Source organism: Rousettus aegyptiacus, unplaced genomic scaffold (genome assembly GCF_014176215.1).
Source record: "Rousettus aegyptiacus isolate mRouAeg1 unplaced genomic scaffold, mRouAeg1.p scaffold_m13_p_17, whole genome shotgun sequence".
Taxonomy (NCBI): Eukaryota; Metazoa; Chordata; class Mammalia; order Chiroptera; family Pteropodidae; genus Rousettus; species Rousettus aegyptiacus.
The window spans coordinates 13,929,303-13,944,647 of record NW_023416292.1 but is presented as its reverse complement, the minus strand read 5'-3'; the positions used below and the strand labels follow the sequence as shown (position 1 = coordinate 13,944,647).

The 15,345-nt window shown below is 46.4% G+C and overlaps 1 protein-coding gene across 1 annotated transcript; it reads right to left on the bottom strand.

The window, feature by feature from the left end:
- Nucleotides 1-5,815: 5,815 nt before the first annotated feature.
- On the bottom strand, nt 5,816-15,235 carry GLUL (glutamate-ammonia ligase). Its single transcript, XM_016145544.2, has 7 exons — nt 15,085-15,235; nt 12,273-12,451; nt 10,887-11,048; nt 9,162-9,308; nt 8,636-8,763; nt 8,259-8,458; nt 5,816-7,705 (listed from the first exon to the last, which is right to left on the bottom strand). The coding sequence occupies exons 2-7, from the start codon at nt 12,436-12,438 to the stop codon at nt 7,387-7,389; spliced, it is 1,122 nt and encodes a 373-aa protein (XP_016001030.1). The 5' UTR covers nt 12,439-12,451; nt 15,085-15,235; the 3' UTR covers nt 5,816-7,386.
- Nucleotides 15,236-15,345: the final 110 nt, after the last annotated feature.

Sequence of the window (15,345 nt, the reverse complement as noted above, 5' to 3'; positions counted from 1 at the left end):
AGCAAACTCATGCTAAATAAATTACTGATGTCTATCCAACCTCCTGGAAGAGGGCTGCAGTGCGCTAACGTTTTCTGAAACACAAAAGAAGCAAACGGTGTCAGGGCTTTAGGATCCTTTTGGGTTTCCTCACTCACTAGCCCCCTGACTAATGTAGTCAGTGTGGCACTGTGATGGAGGCCTGATGAATGGAGACAATGTCATGCTTGTTTGTTTTCCACCAGGAACCCTTAGTGCTGTAAAATGCTAGGCTGCTGCAGCCTCCAACAGGGACACCAATAGGCCCTGGGGGAATGGCTGCAGGCAGCTGGTGCTCAGCAAGCTGCTCCACAGACTGTGAACTAAATGAGGCTTCCTGTTTAGGTAAAATAAGGGGAAGAAGGACTTTTCAGGTAGAATATTGTCACTGGAGACGAGAACACAGGCAATATAAATTAAATGGTCTCATTCTGTTTCTACTCTCCCCTCCATTTTTTCTCTCTTCTCCCTTCTTGACTTCTATCCTTTTTCTCTCTCCATTTCTTTAATTGTTCTTCCTCTCCCCTTCTGTTGTGACCTCTAAGTTGGCCCAGCATCACTGTTCAAGATCTTAGTTACATAATATGGCTTATGAAAGCAAAATAACTCTGCTGCCTGCCATGCCAGGCTGGGCGACACCCAGAGTGAAAAGAAAACACCTTGGTGCTTGGTGCTTCTTAGCTTTCTTGAACTTTGAAAGGCGAATCAGCAGGAGGTGGCTTACATATTCTGAGTGCACCAAACGTATCTTAGGTTCTCTTGAGACTAACTCAATCAGGTCTTGGAACTTTCCAGTGTGTTAAAAGGCACAGCAAGAATCAGGAACATGTCAGAGACAAGGGAGGGAGTGGTTGTTGGTAAAGAGAGACTCAGTGATTATGTAATAGAAGGACTGGAACAAGAATCTTCCATTCTTTCCACCCTCTGTTGTTACCTCTGGAATTTTCAGTCAGCATCTCTCCTAAAAACTTTGCACAGTTTCCATTGATTTAGTAGCCCCTGGAAGTGTTTATTGGTTTTTCAATAGTCGTGTAGACAAAAGGGTGGGCCATACCAATATTTTCAAGCTTCTAGAAATGACTTTTTTGTAACTTTGTCCCCCTAGTGATATCCCTGGCTCCCCAATCCTGATTATTTGGCCAGAAATATAAATTTGGCCTTCTTAGGGTCCCTCCTGGGAATGGTGAGGCAAGAACAGAGAAGTCTTTGGAGGTTTCTGAGTTTATGCTATGTCTGCTGAGGGATTACCTATCTTTCTTAAGTATCAGAAGAAGGAAGGATCCATAAAGCTTTTTTTTTTTCTTTAGAATTAGAGAACATTTAGCCTAGGATGAAGAGGGAATCATTTAGAATGCATAAATAGTCTTCTCCAAACATTGTCATACAGGTGAAGTGGTTACAAAGACTGTCAAGGGCATTTTGTTAAGAAGGAGATGTCTCTGATGGAAGGCCTGTAGGAGTCCAGTCTAGGAATTAACTTCATATGCATAAACACACATTTCGGGGCTTTCTTGGTTCCTGTAGACATCGTCTCTTCTTGCCTACTCTAGGCTCCATGGATGGATCCTAGAGCACACTCCTGCTTTGGGAGCTGGAGAAAGGGAAAGAAATAACCAACATTAATCATTAATATTCCTATTACTACTCATACTAAAATGTTGCCTCATAAATTTTTCACCCTCAAAGAAATGCTGCTTTAAGATATGACTTGTTCATTTCTTTCAGATTTCTCCAACATACCTGACTTTCTGAATTTAGCTGTGAATCTGAATGACAAATACGTAGTCATAAATTAGAACAGAACACTTATCTTCCCATAAAGCAAATTCAGCCCCGAACTACTTCCTTTCTGGTTCGCAGCACAGAATTCTAAATCTGGAAGGAGTGTCAAGGATGTCCATAGCTTATCTCAGGCAGATTCTGTAAGGGTGGTGTAAATTTCTGTAGAAATAAAAATCATTTAATGACAGCTAGTCTATGTATGTTCCCAACTGTTCCTCGCCCCTCCCCAACCCCCAAGGGAAAGGAGGAACCTGGAAGATCCAGCTGCTTCCAGGTTATAGCAATTGGGATGATCACATCCAAAAGCCCTGCATTTGGGATCTGGGAGAGGAGGCAGTTTTAGAACAGGGAATTTTAGATTAACTGCAGGTTTAGGGCAGCTCATACACTAACCGTTATTACCTATAATTAATGCTTGTGAATAAACTGCCTCCCACCCTAGAATTCTATCCATTCCCATTAGCTGTGATACTGGTAGTGACCTTTCTGTGACAATTAATTCAACAAACATTTACTGAAGCCTTACTTGGCTAATGCCTTAAGTGAGCGAGGCTATAATGTGTTTATATAAAAATGTTTATAGGCTGGCAGTTTCTGGATCCTAAGCCTACATAAAAATGAGTCTGGTGGTAGATTGTTTGAGAAGGAGAAACCTAGTATATTCATTTTATGATCCTCTCTCATAAAAGAAGCCCTGAGGAACTGGACTGTCTCTCAATTTAACTCTTGATGTACAGCAAATTCCTTCCCAGAGAAAGACCAAACAAGGGTTCACTTTTTCAAAAAAAAAAAAAAAAAATCTTCCCCCCTTCCTTCTACCAATACAGTATTATACTATTGCACTATTTGAGTAGAGTTACCAAAACGGCTCATAACATAATTTGAGGATAAGCTAGTACACATAGCAATAGGACTGGAAGTCCCATACTGACAAGTGATGCCAATGACACTCTTTCTGCTGTAGGGGGAGAGGCATGAAGAAAAAGAGAAGAATTTCCATTCACTTGTTCCCCTCATTCACATGCTTGCACCAAAACACCAAAATAGTACCTAGTTGGCACCTGTTTTATTTATTAAATTCTGGAGATATCTTGAATGCCTCTTTCATCTAATGTCAATAGAGAAGTATAATAATCACAAGGGAGCAGTTATTCTGAACCTTTACTAAAAGGCAAATGCAAAAAGGCTTCCACGGAGTTTAGATATAGTGAATGTGTACCCACTGGAGGTAAGTGAACAGATCTGCTGAGTATGCCCTATGGTGGAGGAGTTGAGAAAGCTGAGATGTTGCAACCTCAAGGCAATGCAAGTAACTCAAACTGAAATCTATAAGAGGACAATTTGCTGAGGTCTAAGGTCCTCAAAAAGCAACTCATCAAATGACAATATAGGAACTGCGTGGACACTTCCTCTGGAACATGGGACTAGGACACTACCCACCCCCTTATATCAGAAGTCCTCTGGGCAGTGAATCATAGACAAATAGTTGACAGTGCCCGAGAACCTTCTATTTATAAAGCACAGGAGAGGGCAGAATTAGAAAGAATTGGCAATAGAACAATGCTTTAAGAATAATAATAGATTTTATGCCCTGCCTCTCTGGTTACAGCGTCTCAGTCGAGTGAATTCTCTGAGTATTTACTGCCTTTAGAAGAGATATTCATAAGGTCCTCTCTTCTTTGTAAGATACTATGTCTTTGGCGAAAGGTTCAAGTAGGATACCTATATTGCATACCGAAAGTAAACAGATATGCACATGCTCAAATATAGTATATGTCTATATTGTGCATATGTGTATATATCTGGATATTGGAAAATCAAGTATGACATTTTTAAAAATGAGTGGTTGGTGACTGAGTTAAAAGCTATAAAGTGGCAGGGCTCTAATCAGGCCAGACCGTTTATAGTAGTAATTTACCTGAAGCCTCTGGAATTACATGATGAATTGCCACTTTCTATTAGTTATAACTCACAAAGCAACACAAGGCTCTTGGAAGCCTGACTGCAGCCAGAATTAACCAAGCCAGCAGAGTTGTCAAAAACTGAGTGAAACAGAGCTTCGCTTTAGTGCCACGACCAACCAGGGTTTAAACACAGCCAAACCACCAAGATTTCATGGCTTTGACATGACCCTATAAAGTTGTACTTTTAGAGCTCACAAAACTGATACTTTGAAGTAATTCATTCAGTACTTGTAGGCGCCATGACAGGCTTGGGGATATAGTCCCAAGAAAGAAAAACAAGATCCCTGCCTTCATGAAGCAGACAATCAGAAAGTTCTGTTGAGTGACAGGCTCTCTTTGTGATAGTTACTTTCCACCTTATTGGTATAAGAGCAGAGCAGTAGCTGGACTTATCTAAGCACACGCTTGGTGAGATAGTTGGAGTCCTAGCACCAAGTTTACTTAGAAAGTTCATTTATCTACTGGTGTCCCATCCCACCCAGCAGCACAAATCTGGCTTGTTAAATGGCCTCTGCAGTAAGCAACCAAGGAACTCCTTGGAATCCTTTTAACTCCCTGACTAGCTTGTGCTGTCATTTAGCTCTTATCCGGTAACTGGCAGGATGAAATTAAGAGACTTCCCTCATGTTTAAAATGGAGAACTCCCTTTGACTACTGGCCTCTGTCTCTTTAAGGCTCAAGGCTTGGCTGTCATTCTGTTTAATCTCTCATTGATAAAGTTCTCACGTAACCCAGTATCTGTTAAATGAGCTATAAAAAACACCTTAGAAATCCAAGGGGATTGCACTGTGACCTGTAGGTCAAAACTAATCCTAGGTAAGAGGGTAGAGGAGGAAATACAGTGGTTGTTTCCACCTAGATACTGATCGTATTTAGAATTCCTTTTCATGTAATCTTTGTCAGGGAATTGGTTATAATGAGCAAAAAGTGCTCAAGTTGCTGCCTCAATCTAGTGCTTGTGTTATGCAGAATACGCTCCACCATGAAACCGTAGGGCTGACCCAGGGAGAGTGAAGTGTTTCCATTGAAATAAGAACCATATAATTTATCAGCAAAACAAGGAAAATACTGATAGGAGGCACAATTAATAATCATGTTAAAACAACAGGTGCAAACCCATAGTTAAGATTATCCTACTCTGAAAATCAAATTTTCAGGAGCCAATTGACCAGAGCAAACTATGCACTTGCCCAAAGTAAACTATCACCTGTATGTTTGCTGTAATGGGCACAAACTACCTCCAAACCGATAGAGGACACTACCTTTCAATAACAGTATTACTATTGCCCACAATACCTGGCACCTTAGGTTAAAATGTTGGATGAGTGTTTTTGCTAGGTTATGTGCACAGCACCACAGAGCAGGAAGAAGATCCAGATTGGTATGGAAATGAACTAAAGTAGGAACAAGCCAGGATAGGGTGGACGAATTTTCAGGTAAAGGGACCAAGAGCCAGGGCACAGAGATGTCAACATGGAGCTCTTAGGGGAATCATGGTCTAGTGCAAGCAAGGGCATGTCCAGGGCACATCTGGGCCTCCTAGCCCCGGGCACATCCAGCCTTGGAGGACTTCAAACAGGGTAGCAACGTGATCAATGTTTGCTATTTAGATGAATCACGGGCAGCTGGGCAGAGAATTAAATTGAGACCAGTAGGGATTAGTGAGACCAGTTAATAACACAAATACTTCAGGCTGCTATAAAATTAAGCCAGAGGGGTGTTCAAAACAATATTATAGCATGGTAGGTCGAAACCAATTCCTGGAGCTCAGGAGTGGTGGGGTTTCTACCTTATTACAAAACTCTAGGGCAGGGATGCATCTTAATCCAGAGATCCCAAACACCCAAAGTACAGAGAAGAGATGGTCGGCAACATGACTCAAAATTTTTTTTTTTAATTCCAAGAACAGGTAAATCTGAGCTAACTTTGCCTCTTAAAAACAAAACAAAACAAAAAAACAAAAACAAAACAAAAACCTGTTTTGGGTAGGAAAGAAGGCAATGAAAGGGTACATAGGGATTAAAAAGAATCACAAAGAATCAAGTCAGAAGAGATCTTGTAAATGGTTGATTTAGAGCTGCTCTGGGCAGTTAACAGTTTGTTTACAATGAGGAGTTATCTAGCTGAACATACTGTACATGGCAATTAGAAGTCGTCATGGCAAAAACAGAAAAAACAAAAAAACCACCCCACAGCTGGCCTGCCACAGCCAACACAGAAACAGCCAAAAGCAGTAGGGAAAACGTCGGGATAAAGGTGGAGTTTGGTTTTTATCATAAAAGAAAAAAAAAAAAACAACAAAACTCCTGGGGAAACTTGAAAGGAACATTTCACTCAGAACAGACACCAGGATACAAAATTACAAGTGTTTTGACTCCATTCCTGTCCCCATCTCCTCAAAGAGCAGATGTGGGAGTGACAGTTGAAGCAAACAAGCAATTCTGTAAAAGACTACAAATATGATCAAAATCTAAACTTGTTTTAAAAAATTTTTAATATATCAAAAGGCCTGCTTTAGTAACATGCTAGTCTCACCAGAAAATAACCCCAATACCCCCTTGTCAGTAACATGCTCAAGTTGACCAGCCAACTCATATTTCTAAACCCGTGTGTACATGTGTACTTCTTAACCCAAAGCCACAGGGCTCAGATGACTGATTGCTGCTCCTCTAATGTGCTTTCACCGGTTAACTGACCAATGTCCATCCCCTCCAGAAGCGTGGGCAGGCAACAGGGAAACCTCTAAGTGGTAGTGAGGGAATCACATGCCACACGGCCAACTTTTCAAGCACCGCCACCCTCACCTCCACTGAGAAGGAGACATTTATTTCTAATCAGACTATGCCCCTCAAATTTGGCTCCAGGTGACCAGGATGGTTTTTATCCTTTAGAGAAAGCACACATATCTGTACTCCCATATATATAATTTTTTTGTTTTTGCATTTAAATATAAAAATACTACTCTGTGTTATAAATGGAGGATCAAGCAATGAGAACTTTTTCTTCTAAGGTAGGGCTACCCATCCCATCCCTTTATGCTGAGCTTGTCGAGCGAGGGCATTTAGTCCCAGACAAGGGAAGCACTGCCCCAGAGCAAGAGGCCATTTTCCTGCCCGATTTCTACCCTTTCCTCTCCCCTACTTCTCACTTTTATTAGAAAGTTGGTTATATAACCTTTTAAGAAATGGAACTTCCCATCACAAGGGGGAAATCTACCTTAACCACGGGATAAGCCCAGCTCCCCCACTCCTTCAGCTACCTCGGAGAAAAAGTCCTTCCCCTCCCTTCACAAACACTATGCGCACAGTCCAGATAGCTATGCCTATTGGACAAACACACCTGATTAAATGGAAGCAGTGGTTATGTATCCCCGCCCCATTCCCCAGTAATGCACTAGAAAGCTTCAGTGATAGGGGGGAAAAAAAGGGTGTGTGTGTGAAGAGATTAAGAACTTGACCTTGCCAGAGAAAAGCAAGAGATATTAACTGGGAATGAGGAATAAAAAAAGACCTTGATATTCCGCCCTTTGAGTTATATAGCTATTATGACAATTGAGAGGGGGGCGAGAGCGGGGGCAGGATGAAGAATTAGAAGGGGTTCCACGGCTGCAAGTCTAGTCCACTTAGTTTTTGTACTGGAAGGGCTCGTCGCCAGTTTCGTTGAGAAGACATGTGCGGATGAGGGCTTCTGTCACCGCAAAGGGGTCACAGTTGGCAGAGGGGCGACGGTCTTCGAAGTAGCCCTTCTTCTCCTGGCCGACAGTTCGGGGAATGCGGATGCTGGCGCTACGGTTGGCGACGCCAGCAGAAAAGTCGTTGATGTTGGAGGTTTCGTGGAATCCAGTTAGGCGCCGGGCATTGTCCAGGCCCCCCTTGGGATCGTAGGCTCGGATGTGATACTGGTGGCGCTTGCTCAGCTTCTCGATGGACTCCTCGATGTACCTAGACAAAACAGAAAAGACAACGGTCTGACCTGTCACCAGGAAATCTGCCCTTCGAGGGCAGAGGTGCAGGTATGGATGCAACAGAGTGACTTATCAGGCTTCCTCCAGTTTCCAATTCACCTCGACATGGCCCTGCTGAACAACGTTCCTTGTTACCTGGTGTCCCACTGCTCAGAATAGTGCCGGACATGCAAGAGATGACACTTAAATGAAAAAGACTTTCTAATCAAAGACTTTCTCCCACCCATAAGCATTAAATTCATTCACATGCTTGCATTGTTACTAGTTTAGTTCTTATTAAAGACTTTCGAATGCCATTAACCTATATCAATTCTTCCCCATCACCACCCTTTAATTCTATTCCTAAGGTATTTTTTGGCACTTTTCAAACAGGAACAAAACGATAGGATTAGAAGACAATTTTGGAAGCCAAGTAGCAAGAGCTAAGGTACAAATAGAGAAGTCTGGCTCCCTTCTCCCCAAAACATCAAATCCTTGGCAAGTATTCTCGCACAGAGCATAGGATGGCCCCAGCGGGAGAAGGCACTCACTTCAGACCATTTTCCTCTCGCATGGCCTTGGTGCTGAAGTTGGTGTGGCAGCCAGCACCATTCCAATTCCCAGGAATGGGCTTGGGATCAAAGGTTGCTATCACTCCAAAGTCTTCACACACTCGGTGCAAGATGAAACGGGCCACCCAGAGATGATCTCCCATGTCGATTCCTTCACAGGGTCCTATCTGGAATTCCCACTAGAGAGAACGAGAAGGTTGGCCTTTAAAATAAAGCCAACATGCTCGGAAGTTCCGAAACTGCTCCCTTCTCACAGCTTAGGTTTGGGGTTAAGGAGCAGAGCATCTGCAGCCCTTGAAAGCGTAAGTACCCTGCTTGCCTAGAGGTGGGGAAAGCAGTGGACTAGAGCCATTTACCTGGGCGGGCATGACCTCGGCATTTGTCCCCGCAATCTTGATGCCGGCGTACAGGCAGGCCCGGTAGTGAGCCTCCACGACATCCCTGCCATAGGCTCTGTCCGCTCCCACGCCACAGTAGTAGGGACCTGCAGAAGGATCAAGACGAAATGTCATGAGAGGAAATCCAGAACATCCCTTTCCACCTAAGATGCACGGCCCAACATCGGCAATCAGAAAGCTCCCAACACTGGCTCTCTGGAATCCACTGTCCCTGCCTTCACCTTGAGGAAGGGAGGTGGGGCCGGTGGCTCCTCTGAGCTCTAACTTCGGTGAAGCCAAAGGCTTCCCCTCAATGTCAGTGTCTACACATCCATGTCTGGATTTGGGTAATGGTGAGGGCCAGCATGATACCAGCCAGTCTCAGGGATATTCCTTTAGCTTTCTGATACACGAGGAGCCACTGCCATCTCTGGGGAGAGACTTTCCTTGCCACTTAAGCAGCTGGGGAGGAAGAACAGGTTCACCTCTCCCCAAGGGAACTTACCTTGAGGCCCAGGAAAGCCATTGGAAGGCCAACCAAAAGGGTGCCCATCTGTGCCCATGAGAGTGTATTCCTGCTCCATTCCAAACCAGGGGTGCTGATTGCTCACCATGTCCATTATCCGTTTACAGGTATGCCTTAAATTGGTCTCTAGAAAAAAAGAGTCAACATACCTTTTGAGATATGTGGACAAATATACTGACTCCCAGTACTGATGGGTGTTAAAGGTCTTCAGAGTCTATGCAGGCTAAGTGTTGATTATAAGCTGAACTGACCCAAGTATAAACCTTTCTGTGTCCCATCAGCATAAGAGGGGAAAATGGGAGAAGCTGTAATTAAACATATGCAGGGAGATTATTCAAAGACTAGAACTACAACCAAGTCACATGACAGTGGATCCAAAACAGACAAGCTTTCACCTTATCTGCATCCTGGACACGTCCCAAGTACCAAGTGTCAGACACTTAAACTCTCTATTCACAAGGCGCTTGCTTCTAGTTTTCAAGACTTATGCCTAGTTTCTTGGCCATTTTGAGGCAAAAATCTGTAATTTTTATTGAGAGAACTATGCGTGTATTAGGAGCCTTACATTCCAGGTGAGAAGATTAAGTGCTGAGTTATACAGTATTGGCTAGTGGAAAATAAAAATATTAAAATGAGATGAGCTCAACTGGAAACAATTTCTAAGCTAGAAGGGAACATTAAAATAAGTGCGGACTTACTGATGGTTTAGCTATATCCCAGGAACCATTTTAAGACTTTTATATTAAAGAAAACCCACAGCTGAGTCTTCGTAACCACCCTAAGGTGGGTACTATGAGTCTCCAGTTTTACTTGTGAGCAAATGAGGCTCATAGATGTTAGGTGGCCCACCCGGGTCACAGGGCAGGCAGCAGAGCAGCCAGCAAACCCGTGACTATCTTTGGCTTCGCAGCTCATGCTCTTTACTACAATATGATACTGCCTCTCAAAGCAAAGACAATTAAGGTCTAGAGTCACTAAGAGACTTGCCAAAAAGTCTCACTGGCAAAGTATAGCAAGAGACTTTCCAGAAGTGAGACCTCAGCTTTAAAAAGATGAATGGCTGAGAATTGGGAGCAACGGGCATGCCTGATATAACCCAAAGATGCAGGTCCAGCAAACCCTGAGACAAATACATGTTCCTGGTGAACCAAGGTGCTCATATTTTAGTCAATGGACGAACAGTGAAGGAAACAAGCTCTCTGGAATGAATTAGCAACCAGTGTTTTATGTAATATTACTCACTTATTTGCCCATATTAATTCCTTTAACTCTCTAAACAGCTTTATGAAATGGATTATTATATTCCTCATTTTAAAATCGGGGAAATGAGAGTACAGGGGATAAATAACTGGCCCAAGCTCACAGCCAGTAAGTGGCAGATCCAGAATTCAAACCCAACATTCTAACTTCAGAATCTATGTTCTTAAAATCTACAGGCAGGCAGGAGAGCTATGTCACAGGGGGCTCCACCAGCAGATAGATTTAGAATCCAATGTCATTTCATATAACCACTAGGAGACCATGGGAGAATGGCCCACATTACCTCTTTGAATGAGGAAGTTCAAGGTAGAGAGATGCACATCCAATTCCCCAGACTCCTGAAACAGTTCTAGTCTTCCCATTGCTGATTTGGGCACATCTTTTCCCTCTCCTTTACAGTGTTCATGGATTGGGGTGGGGCACCCATAGCTATCCCATACACACCTGCGGGCTTTCGGTTGTACTTGAAGACTTCGCAGAACACCAGCTTGTTGGGGTCCTTGCGGAAAGGGTCCCGAAACATGGCGGCAGGGATGAGATACATGTCACTGTTGGAGCCTTCGGACTGAAAAGTACTAGAGCCATCGAAATTCCACTCGGGCAACTCTGGGATAAAAAGAAGGGGGAAAATTAAGTTTCAATGCATAGGAGCTTTCCAGGCAAGCACACAGCCCCTCGCTCACCTTTCTATCTCTAAAGAGCTACACTTTCTTTTCCGGAAAGTCCGTGATACGTGACTGCCACTATTACTGAGCATACCCTGACATCTGCATGGAGCCCTAGAGTCCTTCCTGAATTTAATAAGACTGCCACTTTCTTCAAAGAAATAACAAGAACAACCGAAAAGTGATGTTACCTCCCTTAAAAAGTCTACTGGACACCAAGGAGACAAACAGAAATGTTCTGACATCAGCAGAGAGTCGGTCATCATTTAATATAGTGAAACAGGGGAAACGAAGAGTCTTGATTCCCCCACTAGGCCATCCGTGATGCGTCTTTCTCCAATTCGAGCTCCCACCATGTCTATGGACTGTCCTAGTTGAAGCTATGTCCTTATCTTACGAATGAGGAAACAGACAACTAGCAGGATGAATTATTCTAAGATGCTCCCAGATCATTTATCCACTTTCCTGCTATGTTTTAAAGGCCAGTTTCTTCCTCTCTTCAACTGACCACAAGTTCTTTGAAGGCAGAGACCAAACCCTTACTTTGTACCCCCAACGCCTGTCCGATTCCTGCCACGTAGCAATATATGCTTTGTATCATGGACATTCATTCATTCATTCAAATGTGAACATTTATCAGAGGAGGAAGCTATCCTAAAAGTAGGTATGAGGTGATAGTGTCATTGACTAAAAAAGCGAATGGCTAGTCCTATTTAGAAACCACTTTAGGATATGTGCTTCGCATCTAGAACCCCAGTGATACACGAGTATTCAAAGAGACTGTGAAGTGGGTGGTGCGGCCAACTCAGAGCAGTGGTTTTTCAAACTGACTTCCTGGGGGTGCCTTAGAGCCAAATAAGTAGGGATACTCAAGTCAGAAAAGTCTCCAGCTCCCCTCACCCTCCGAACCAGACTTTTAATCTTTTAATCTTTTGTCTTCTAAATACTGGCTTACACGCAAGATTCCATTTAGATAAAGGGGTCCATTGTTGCCATGCTCTGGGGCAGAGTAGGAGCTTAATGTTGACTGAATGAAGTCTGAAAAGCCCTGCCTTAGGAAAGCTTTACACACAGAAGAGACCTAATCTAGTGGCCTGCTCTCAGGCCGCTGCCCACCCCACACGGCTCCCACCCAGCCCGTACTCCCCGCTCTGCTCAATCTCACCTTCTACGCACTTGGGCTCACAGTCCAGGGTCCGGGTCTTACAGCGCAGCCCTTCTCCAGTACCATCAATCCAAATATACATAGCCTGGACTTTATCACCCTGAGGCAGGGACATGTACACCTGCTTGATGCCTTTGTTCAAGTGAGAACTCGCCGAGGTGGCCATGGTGGAAGATGTTCTGGAGAGAGAAAATAAAATTTTTTTCAAGAACATCAACCAGTTCCAAATTGATCGTCTGCAGGAATGACTCAATAAGGACAATGAAATTAAGAAGTCACACAGTGCAGGGGAGTGGTGACCCCTTCTTTTAGAAGTCACAGACTCAAAGCTGTATTTATTTGCTCTGCTTCCAAGAAGATTAGTTTTACATCAGACAAAAATCTCATTATAAGCTTCTTCAAGCTGGAGACTATGCCTGTGAGTACAAAGCTCTATTTTCTTAGTGTAGCAGAGGTAGGGGAATGGTTTTATTTTTTTATACTAAGATCGGTGGTAGTGGGGGGCGGGGGACAACAAAAAAGAAGATACAAAAGTTCAGAAAACACAAGTTTACAAAACAGATACAAGTAAAACCCAGCCACTGAAAGGCTTGGCTGCTGTGGTTTCTGGGCGAGTCTTCCCTTTGCCTTGCGGCTTAGCAGACATCTCAATAAAAAACTTTTTGAAGATTTCTTCACCCCTCTGAAAAAATCCACACACTTAGATGGCAGGCCGAAACAAGAGGGCTTGCTAAAAGACTGGAAAGGCTGGCGGCTTCCTAAAAACTGCAGTCATAATCACCAAGATGTAAAAGTGGCTGATCCGGGTTGTTTTCTAAGGTGCACACTGCCCTAACTTCCATCTGTCTGAGGCAAAGTTCTCACTTTGGAAGGTAAGTTTGAGAATGATATTCTGAGATTCCACTGGAGAACTTTCAAGGATTTAGGAAATTCCCACTTCTAAATCACATAGGGCTGGAGTTTCAAAAGCTGAGGCATGCTAGAAGCTGCAAGCCACCACCACAAAACCTCCGAAAGAACAGCAACTCTGAAGCCGCAAAACCAGCCTCAACCCAAGAGGAAACGGTTCTGCCCTTCCCTCCCATCTCAGTGGCCCAGGATGGCAGGAAAGGGAACACATTGTTCCCCTCCAGTGACTTGGGCAACTCTCTGAAGTACAGTGACAAAGTTTCTATGGGCAACCATCCATGTTTGCCCAGCTGAAAACATAGCTGCTTCTCCTTCCAACGGCCTCACCCTTCTCATGGGTGGGGGTGGCAGGGGCTAGGGGTGGCTTTTTCTGCCTGGTTATCTCATCAGAGGAGAACCAACACCTTTGCCTACAGCGACTAGAAGCCTCGGTGGGGTCAAATGCCACCCCCGCCCCTGCAGATTAAGGCCAGAAGGAACAATCCTTTAATCTCTCCAGCTCCTACTTAAAACCCACAACCCTGTCTCCGGCTTGAGTCCCCAACGTATTACACCTCCAACATCGGTTCCGGATCTTCAGCTCTTTTCTGTGTTACCTGGTCTCCAAAAGCCTGTTTACAGTATCAACTGGTGCCACCACTTGCCTAGTTGACACGACGGGAGAAAAATGGGATTCTGCAGTTTTGAGCTGTTTCTGCAGTTGCTGCCGGCTTGGGGTCCTCCCTGCCTCCTCACTCACCCTAGCCACATAAGGTCATTCGTATCGTTGGGGTTGCCCTCTTTGGCCCTTCTCTTTTTGGAGTGGCGTTCGAGCCTTTCATCCTTGTCCGGTTCTCGCTGGTCCACGCCCCGGGGCTTTCGGGGAGAGGGAGGTGGACATGGAGAGGGAGGTGGGCACGGAGAGGGAGGTGGGCACGGAGAGGGAATCGGAGAGCGATCGGGGTCGCAGCGGGGCATGCAGGAATACGCAGGCTGGTTGCTGAAGTTCTTAGTCTTGAGTCGATACTTCTCTCCCGCGTTCACGGAGTACGCAACGAAGCCATAGCAGTCGGAGGGGTCGGAGGACCGTGACTCCGGGTCGTCTTCACGTTCGTTTGTTGTCTTCTTCGAGTACTTGCGGCCGGGGGAGCATCCCCCCGAGCCGCCCCCGGGGTAGTTGGGATAATCCACTTTGAGAGCAGCCCTTTCCCACTAAAACGTCCCGAAAGTCGGTGCCCCTCCCCTCGGGCCCCCGTCCGGATCTTAGAGCCTGGCCAAGGGGGCCATACCCCTCCGAGGGCCGAGGCTGGGGGGCGGGGGGAGGGAGGGGGCGACACGGGGCGTCGGCCGGAGGGACTGCGCGCCGCCGCTGCCGCCGCCGCCTCTACCCAGCCCAGCCAGGCCTCTCCACGGGCCGCGCCCGCCGCCACGCCGCAGCCCCGGGTCCCCATTGTTCAGTCACAGTGGCAGGCCCCCGGGACGGCGGCCCGAGGAGATCGCACTAACACAGCCACTCGCCTCAACGGAGGTGTCTAAAAAGCCATCAAGAAGACCGCGACGATCGCCAAGGCCCGCCTGCCACGGCGGAGGCAGAGAGCGCTCTCCCAAAGGGGCCGCCAGCCACTCGGGGCACCACGCACGCCACACAGCCGAGCGACCTCCAGGGGCGGCGCTCGCAGCCGCCAGCAGCCAGCGGGAGAGCAAAACAAGTCCCCGCCCTCCGCCAAGCCTGGCGACCGGCGCGCCCCACCATCGCCAGCTCGGATCCGCCAGGAGCCCGGGCTTTGCAACCCCGCGGGGCGGCCCGCAGGCTGAGGCGCAGGCCAGGGACGGGGAGGTGGGAAGGGGCGGGACGCCGAGGCCGCGCGGCGCCGGGCGCGGCGCGCGTCACCTCGGAGCCCCCCCGGGCCGGCGGGTCGCTTACCTGCGGGCCGAGCAGGCGGCAGGGAAGGCAGGCCGCGAGAGCGAGGCGCGGAGAGGAGAGGAGGCCGGGGATTCTGCTCAGGCGCTCCACGCTTCTCCCATCCTCGACTCTGCAGGGTCGCCTGCCGCCCAGCACTCTTTATCCGCGGCCGGGGCCGCCCCCGGCGCCCTGATTGGCTCCCAGCGGCCGGGAGCCGGGGCGGATCGGCTGATGCGCGTCCGGGCACCGAGGCCATTGGGCGAGCCGCCGAGCGGGCGCCGC